The 9,676-nt window shown below is 40.3% G+C and overlaps 1 protein-coding gene across 1 annotated transcript in view; it reads right to left on the bottom strand.

Annotated features, from left to right (window-relative positions):
• DNAH14 (dynein axonemal heavy chain 14) overlaps nucleotides 1–9,676 on the bottom strand; it is a 554,037-nt gene that overhangs the window by 36,543 nt on the left and 507,818 nt on the right. Inside the window, exons 77-78 of the mRNA XM_003791010.1 lie at nucleotides 8,249–8,412; nucleotides 7,026–7,222 (exon numbers count right to left, since the gene is read on the bottom strand). Of these exons, the coding sequence (XP_003791058.1) occupies nucleotides 7,026–7,222; nucleotides 8,249–8,412 (361 nt within the window). The remainder of the gene's footprint in view (nucleotides 1–7,025; nucleotides 7,223–8,248; nucleotides 8,413–9,676) is intronic.

Below are 9,676 nucleotides of genomic sequence, written 5' to 3'. Positions count from 1 at the left end.
GGAAGGTTGAAGTGCACTCTTCAATCTTCTCTGTGGTCTCTGCTCCAAACCATCAGCTAATTTGCTAAGGTTCTGTCCTTTCAGCCTCCTTCTGGACGGGAGCTTCTGTAAAAAGCTGGCTGCAGTTTGCCATCTTGGCTCCGCCCCCCCACTTAGATAGACTCTTACTGGATTTAAGATTTAAACTTAAGACATGAAACTATAAAAATACTAAAAGAAAGTGCAGGGAAAACAGCCTGGGCAAATATTTTATGAGGAGAACCCCCTGGGCAATTGAAGCAACACCAAAAATCCATGACTGGGACCTGATTAAACTAAAAAGCTGCACAGCCAAGAACACAGTAAGTAAACCAAGAAGACAGCCCTCAGAATGGCAGAAGATATTTGCAGGTTATGTCTCTGACAGAGGTTTAATAACCAGAATCCACAGAGAACTTAAACATATTAGCAAGAAGAGAACAAGTGAACCCATTTTAGGGTTGGCAAGGGACTTGAAGAGAAACTTCTCCGAAGAAGACAGGTGCACGGGCTATACACATATGAAAAAATGCTCACCATCCTTAATCATCAGAGAAATGCAAATCAAAACTTTGAGATATCATCTAACTCCAGTAAGATTAGCCCACATTACAAAATTTCTAAACCAGAGATGTTAGCATGGATGTGGAGAAAAGGGAATACTTCTACACTGCTGGTGGGAATGCAAACTAATATGTTCCTTTTGGAAAGATGTTTGGAGAACACTAGGGATCTAAAAATAGACCTGCCATTGGATCCTACAATTCCTCTACTAGGTATGTATTCAGAAGACCAAAAATCACATTATAACAAAGATATATATACCAGAATGTTTATTGAAGCCCAATTCATAATTGCTAAGTCATGGGAGAAGTCCAAGTGCCCATCGACCCATGAATGGATTAATAAATTGTGGTATATGTACACCATGGAATATTATGCAGCCTTAAAGAAAGATGGAGACTTTACCTCTTTCATGTTTACATGGATGGAGCCAGAACATATTCTTCTTAGCAAAGTATCATAAGAATGGAAGAAAAAGTATCCAATCTCCTACTATGAATCCAATTTATAGCTTCATATGAAAGCTATAACCCAATTATAGCCCAAGAAGAAGGGGAAAGGGGAGAAAAGGGGGAGGGAAGGGGAGAAAAGGGGGAGGGAAGGGGAGAGAATGGGTGGAGGTAGGGAAATTGGTGGGACCACACCTATGGTGCATCTTATAAGTGTATATGTGAAATTTACTTACTAAGTGTAGAATATAAATGTCTTAACACAATAACTAAGAAAATGCTGTGAAGGCTATGTTAACTAGTTTGATCAAAATATTTCAAATTGTATATAAAACCAGCACATTGTACCCCATGATTGCATTAATGTACACAGCTATGATTTAATAACAAACAAACAAAGAAACAAAGAAAAAACCCTCCTTAATGTGGCCATTCTCCCAAAGAAAGTGGCCATAATCCACTATAATTGGATCTGATATAAAAGAATTCTTTATAAGGAATAAAACAGATCAATTTTCCCAAAGCATTCAAAACCCAATATAGAAGCCAAATGGGCTGCTCTGCTCAATGCCCCTACATCCCCGCCACCCCCTGCCCCAGAAGGCCAGTACTTGGTACTTTGATAATGTGTCTCCAGTATATACATCTGAAAAACAGGACAATTACTGGCACCTTCCCACACCAGGGATGGTTCCTTCAACAGGGAAAATTTATTCTTCTTTCCTCCCAAGCACAGAATATCCTCTTTTTCCTCCACAATAGCCTTCACATTGGCTTCAGACATCTTTATATCCTTCTTTCTCTGCTCCTTTTTCACCCATGACTATCTTTCCTTTTAAACCAAATAACTCAGTATTGCATAATCTGCACCCTCATCTCCTCCCCCAGGGGGCCTTAAAAGCTCCCCTTTCCCCACACATCAGGCCCCGGGCCAAACCCCTGGACAGGATTGGCAGATTGAGTTCACCCACATGTCCTCTGTACAATATAGACTTCTTCTAGTTTGGGTTGATACCTTCTCAGGGTGGGTTGAATCCTTCCCCATGACAGGCAAAAAACCCCATGAAGTTGTCTTCACCCTCCTCCACTACATTATTTCTAGATTCAGCCTCCCAAACTCCATTCAGAGTGACAATAGCCCAGCTTTTGATTAGCCAGATCACCTCCCAAACCTCATAAGCCCTAGGATTTCAGTGGCATTTACACATCCTTTAGGCCTCAATAATCAGGAAAAATAAAATAAATGAATGACATCCTTAATCCACATCTCACTAAATTAGTGCTCCAACACAAACAAGATTGGATTCAGCTTCTTTCCATCTGCACTTGTTCTATCCCTCAGAAACCCCTCTTTTATAGTTCTACTAAAATGGTGTATGACAAAACTATTATTCTAAGCCCTGGACCCCCTCCAGAATCTATCATAGGAAACTTTTCCCATTCTCCAGGAAACCAGGTATGAACTTAATAAAAACAACAGCAACAACAAAACAGCTCTTACCCCAACCCTTAGCAAAAAAAGTCAGAGACCAATTGGCAGGACAACAAGTTTTCCTCAAATTTCCCTTGCCCCACAGGACTCTATCTCCTTCCTGGACAGGCATTCACACCATTCTTTACAGCACCTCCATGACCATTTGCCTCTTAGACTCCTCAGTCTCGATCCACCAATCCTGAATAAAGCTGTGTCCTACAGAAAAACTTCCAACACTGGAAGATCCCCCACTAGAAATCACAAGTGTTATCCTCCACCACCTTAAAAGTCACCAGGATCCTCGGGAAGTCCACCTCCACATAAATGTGTAACATTCCTCCCCAATTTTTCCCTTTTCTCCATAACTTCTCGAGATGCCTGGCTACTCTCACATGTTCAAAGCTGGAATGACCCCTTTGAAGCCTTTAGAGATCTGTGGCTGCAAGACACCTTCCAAGATGCCCCCTGAGGAAACCTAGATTTTCCTCTTCCTACTCCTTTTCCTTCTGGCCATCCCTCCTGTCAGTCCTTGCCCCTCTCCCCTCCTGGTCAACCTTGACTGAATAGGTTACCTTACCACCCGAATCTCATATCCCCATGAATACTGTACCAACCCCAATTTCTATGTCAACTATACCTGATTCTTATCTCAGACTCCCTCTTTCCCTAGCCACACTTACATGCTAGCATACTGCTATAATGTTACCAAAGCCTCTGAATATTCTTATGGAGGAAAGAAGTACTGGACTGACAAAATAACGGGCACTTGAATGCCCCAGAAGTGGAGTTGGGACTACTGTCTGCTGCACCTACCTCATGCATGTAAGATTATCAGGTGGAGAAAGAGTCAAGGACATATCACATCAGCAAGAAACAATTCATCAAAAAACCTCCTCTGTTCTATTACAACCCCTGCACCATATAAAGGGTTAAACCTCACTGTCCTGCAAAACCTACAACACTCCCTTATTTCCTGGCTTTTACACACCTCCTTCTCAGCTGCCCTGAACTCTTCCCCCCAGGATGCTGGATGTGCCTTTCCTTATGCCATCATCTTTTCCATCTCATACTCATACCCAACACATATAACTCTTCCATTCCGGTAGAGAAAAACGTAGTTCTGTTTGGCCCGATAACTAGGGCTTTCCACCCCTTGTCTCCTCTAATTTAATCTACTGCTTCAATTTCACCAGTACAGGATACTGTGGGCTTTATAAAACCTGAGCTCCCTCAACTTGACTTTTCCCTTATCTAACTCCTCCTAGACCCCTCTGGGAATATTTTTCCTCTGTGACTGCTCCATCTATTGGTGCCTGTGTGCCAACCATTCTGGTCTTTGCATTCGAGTTTTCCTCACTGCCTCCCACTCTCTTTTGTAAATGACTTCTTCCTAACTCAGCCCCTGATGTATCCCCCTACTTCCAGACAACAAAGAGCCCTCTTCCTCCATGTATTCCCCAGAACAAGTATTGTGGCTGGACTTGGCACAGGCATTGCAGGCATTAGTGCATCAACTCACTTTTACCACCAATGCTACCTAGAATTCAATGAAAATATGGAAAAAAAAAACTCTTTAGTTAAACTGCTATCTCAAATTAGTTATTTGACCTCAGTCACCCTCCAAAATTGCCAAACCTTAGATTTAATTATAGTAGATAAACAAGGCACATGAATTTTTCTGGGAGAAGAGTGTTATTTCTTTAGTCAGGTATAGTCACAGGCAAAGTAAAAGAGCTCTGAGAATGAATAAAGCAGAGACAAACAAATCTTGAATCTAATTCTATGTCCTTATTTGATTCCTGCCCTCCTTGGTTACTTTCTATTTTAGGGCTACTAATTATGATCTTTCTCATCCTCAGTTTTGGACCAAAAGTCCTCCACCTCATCTCCCAATTTATTGACCAGGCAGTCACCCTAAAAACAACTACTCATATCTTTGCCCTATGAGGATATCAACCAGTTCATATTGAAGACCCAGGAATGTTCTGGTGAACACCACCTCCTCCCCTCTCCCTTTTTTTCCTTTATAGGTAGCCCATGATGAACTTCAACAACAGGAAGCAAAGAGACACCATCTCCATCACCCCGCATTCTTATAATAGACTAGAAAAACTGGGATAATAGAGCTGAGCACCGAAGGTCCTCAAAATAAAGCCGAGTACAAAAGCCCACTGAATGGGGCCAAGTATACAAGTCCTGCCTGGAAAAGGATGAGTGCACCAACCTGGGAACCCCTGACCCTTATATTCCTGTCCCACACTGCCCCTCACACTGACTTCCTTTTTGAACTCAGCACACTCACACCCAAGTGAATAAATGGTCTAGTTGCCCACACTGTATCTGGACTCTGTTTCCTTTTCTTCATGTCTCAGAAGAACCTCTCAAAAAGGGGGAGAGCAGAGTATGTAGTACATGACTACACCAATCAGAAAAACACACGCAGCAGAGATACAGGCATGAAATCCATCAACATGTTTACTACAATTGTATAACAAACTGCATTTGTTGGTATTTCCCAAATTTTTTTTTAAAGCATGAATTGCTTCAAATAGCAAAAGCATAATTAACATTACTATAAAAATAAATGAAATGCTGCTGCTATATAAAACTCTGTCCCCATTCAAAATACTTAGAAATGTTACTGACACATGTTCAGATTTGTAAAATGTGTATTATGGTTTAGTTGAAAGAAATATTTATCAATAAAGTGAAAATTTATCTAAAAATATTTTACTCCTTTGAATAAAATTTTTAAAAAGAAATGAAGTTGGGGCGGCACCTGTGGCTCAAAGGAGTAGGGCGCAGGCCCCATATGCAGAAGTGGTGGGTTCAAACCCAGCCCTGGCCAAAAAAAAAAAAAAAAAAGAAATGAAGTTGGCTGGGTACAAGTGGCTCATACCTGTAGTTCTTGCACTTTGGGAGGCCAATGCAGGAGGATCTCTTGAGGTCATGAGTGCAAGATGAGGTTGAACAAGAATGAAACCCTGTAATCCCAGATACCAGGAGTCTGATGCAAGATTGCTTGAACCCAGGATTCTGAGGTTGCAGTGAATGTGATAGCACTACTGCACTCTAGTTGGAGTGACAAAGCAAGATCCTATCTTAACAAAAAAAGTGATGAAGTTGGTTGGCAGTGAAAGATGTGGGTTGGAAGCCCCAAGCACACCTGCATCAGTCTCGTGCACTTCTGGCACCTGCTCAGCACTCACTCCTCTTCCTCTTTTTTGGAGAACTCATGTTCACTTCTGGGTAACTCATTGTCAGCTCTAGGTCTAAGAGTGGCCAGACCCTTGCCATCCACTTGTTCAGGAATTAGCACGAGTCTTAATTCATAAGAAGAAGCCAAAGACAAAAAAAAATTTGCTGAGCTTTCTGAGAATATCCTCATTAGTTTTTCCAGACTAAATCATCTCTCTTTTTCTCAGATGTCCAGTGGGCTGTGCTGCCCAGAGGGGTGTAGTCCAGAGTCTCATAGGAACAGCAGGGGCAGGGGACCAAGTTCACCCAAGATCTTTGTAAAAATTAAAAATCTTATAGTAGTTGAAAATATGAGTATGATAAAAAATCAAAAGAGCACAATAAGATATAACAAAATATAAAATTAAAGGTATATCCCCCCCACAAGATCTTTGATGTTCTCTCACATAAGGTAACCACTGTTAACAGTTCATGCTTTTTGTTTCAAAGCTTTACTTGGATTTCTTGAATCTAAAATACAACTGCTTTTATAAGCATGCATACTTTAAATAAATATATATACATATATATATATATAACAAATATATAACATATATATATATTTTGAGACAGAGCCTCAAGCTGTCCCCCTGGGTAGAATGCTGTGGCATCACAACTCACAACAACCTCCAACTCCTGGGCTCAAGCGAGTCTCCTGCCTCTGCTTCCCAAGTGGCTGGGACCACAGGCGCCCGCCACAATGCCTGGCTATTTTTTTTTTGTTTTTTTTTTGGTTGCAGCTGTCATTGTTGTTTGGTGGGCCTGAGCTGGATTCAAACCTGCCACCTTAGGTGTATGTGGCTGGCGCCTTAACCACTTGAGCCACAGGTGCCGAGCCAGTATATATATGTTTTAATAATTCTTAAAAATAACATATTTTCCTAAAACTCTTTAAAAATTCAACAATACATTTTATAGATCTTTCCATATCAGCACATACCTCATTATTTGGATGCACCATAGCTTAGGTAACCAGAATCTTACTAATTTGAATATGTAACACATTTCATATATTTTGATAAGAGGTTGATAATGTTTTCAGCATTACGTTATTACAAATGATCCTGTAATAAACATCCCCAAGGTAAATCTAAGTGGAATTGTCAAATTGCCCTCTGAGAGGTTGTACTAATATATAGTCATATCAAAAGGATGTCAACATCTTTTAATAGTTATACAATATTTAATCATGTGTATGTACCGTAGTTAGCTGAACCATTCCCTTGAACCTGGATATTTATTTCAAGGAAGTCAGTAAAAAGGAAGTAATAATAATTGCTTGCCTGCCACAGTGGAGGTACTTTCATCTTCAGAAAACAGTTAAATATTTCTTCCAATTCTTTATTGAGGACGATCTCTCCCTTTATAGCAAGGTGAAGATCTTTTAAAGATTTATGTATGACAGATAATAACTTATCAAATCGTTCAATTTCTTGGTTCAGAAAGGTTAACAAGACAGAATGGATTAGGGGATCATAACCTGGATTAAAAAAAGAGACAAAATTTTGATAGTTTATAAATTAAAAAGAAGCTTTACATGGGGGGGAATAGGTTTTGAAAATTAAAGGAATTTCATATATTTTGATAAGAGGTTGATAAACATTTTCTGTAGAGGGTCAGATGGCAAATATTTTAGGGCTTGTGGGCCATACCCTCTGCCAAATCTAGTCAGCTCTGCCCTTGTAGGAAGCAGCCAGCCATAGACAATACATAAGTGAATGTATGTGGCTGCATTCCAATAAGCATAGCTCACCTATGCACCTAAATGTGAATTTCACATTTGTGTTACAAAGTATGATTCTTGTTTTGATTTTTTTTAACCATTAAAAAGTGTGAAAACGATCTTAGTTTATAGGTTGTATAAAAACAAGTGGTGGGCTGGATTTGCCCCATGAACCCTAATTTGCAGACACTTGGTCAAAGTTTAACAATAGTATTATTTTGGGACACTATTGCTCCACATTTGATTCCATAATGAATGTTTTGAAAGTGTTAGAATACGGATGCTAAAATTTAACTAGGAAAATTACACAGTCCAGCAATTTAGGTCCTTAGAGCTGGGCCAGGAGCCAATTCTGGGCAACCAGGCCCCTCTCTCTGAGCCTGCCCTGACTTCACTTAGTGCCTCAGAGTCAAGAGATCTTCTAGCAGAGGGATTGTATAAACTTCAATGCCCAAAATGCTGTGTCAAGAGGCAGAGAGGTAGAAAGACAGAGAGAACAGGGACTAGAACTCTCCCAAGCATAGCTTTCACTTTGTTCACTTTTGGTCTCAGTGCCATGCACCCCCACCCACCCACCCCCCAACTCCCAAACTGCAGTGTTATTTTCTCCTGTTTCCTGTCTTCCAGATGGAGAGAAAAGGAGGTGGAGCTTTTAGCTTTCCATCTGTGTCAGTATTTTTACTTCTGTGGAACTTTTTGTCCTGTTTCTACATTCCTTGTAATGTCAGAGTCCTTTCCTGAGGAGGCTGAGGTGAGAGGAAGAGGTTCATGTCCCATGCTCACTTTTGAGACTTCTAGAAAGAAATTCCCAAATGGGGCTGGACATCATGCCCTTCAATGTGCGTGGAGCCCCACCAGCACTGTCTCTTTTCTCAACTGTCAGTGGCAACCGCTTTTGCATGTCAGACAACATTTCCATCACCAGTTCATCATTACTCTGCTCAGGTCTACAAAAGAAATTAAGAGAAGAAGGTAATACACAGGGAGAAGGTGGAGATAGGAAGAGATTTGTTAAAGGATACAAAATTACAGATGGGTAAGAAGGAATAAGTTCTAGTGTTTATAGCACTGTGGGGTGACTACAATTGACAATAATATATACTTTCTAATAGCTAGAAGGGAGAATCTTGAATGTCCCCAACAAAAAGAAATGATAAATGGGGCCAGGCATGGGTTCATGGCTGTAATCCTAGCACTCCGGGAGGCTAATGTGGGTGGATTGCTTGCTTGGATTGCTTGAGCATAGGAGTTCAAGACCAGCCAGAGCAAGAGTGAGACCCCATCTCTATTTAAAATAGAAAAACTAGCTGGGCATTGTAGTGGGTGCCTTTAGTCTCAGCTACTGGGGAAGCTGAGGCAAGAGGATCACTTTAGCCCAATAATTTGAGGTTGCTGTGAGCTGTGATGCCACAGCACTCTGCCCAGGGCATTGTAGTGAGACTTTGTATAAAAAAAAAAAGAAGATAAATGTTTGAGATGATGTATATGCTAATTACCCATCTGATCATTATAGCACTATGTATCCCATAAATATGTACAATTGTGCACCAATTAAGATAATAAAAAACTTAAAGAAATAAACGAAAGGAAGAATGAGATACAGGTATGTTTAATCTAGGAGGGCTTTCTGTTTAGATCTCATCTAAAGGTAAACATACTTTCAAAGAATTACAAAACTATTAATATAATATGGAAGGTCATATGGTGGCCATGGAGTTCGCTTCATTTTGCAGATGAGAAAACTGTTCAGTGTACTTTAGATACTTGTATTTTAAAAGTTCTCTCAGGATTACTTTGTAAAATAGTAATCTGTAAAATAGCCAGTGAAGGAAGTACCAAGACTGAATGAAAAAGAGGAGGCAACTAGACAGAGTATGCTTAAGGAGCCTTACAGGTTATTCAACTGCTTGTCAAATTCCTCTGTGTTTACATAAAGGGTTTCCTGATAGCATACCCAGTGGGTGGTGACAAGAGGACAGTGCGTGCAGGTCTGGGTCAGGTTGTGATACTAAGCAACACCACAAAACACTAGAGCTAGAGTAGTTCTTTGGAAATCTGGGCCTGGAGAGACAGCCAGTGGATGAGTGGGATTGGGATACTCTTTTTTTCTTTTTAAATTTCTGTTGCAATCAGGAATGATTAGTATAAATATGATACAATACAAGGAGCTTTCCCTGCATGGGAACTGACATCTTTTTTTTTTTTTTTTTT

The sequence above is a fragment of the Otolemur garnettii genome, unplaced genomic scaffold (genome assembly GCF_000181295.1).
Source record: "Otolemur garnettii isolate 467f Iridium unplaced genomic scaffold, OtoGar3 scaffold00045, whole genome shotgun sequence".
NCBI lineage: Eukaryota > Metazoa > Chordata > Mammalia > Primates > Galagidae > Otolemur > Otolemur garnettii.
This window is presented reverse-complemented; position numbering and strand designations above follow the sequence as displayed.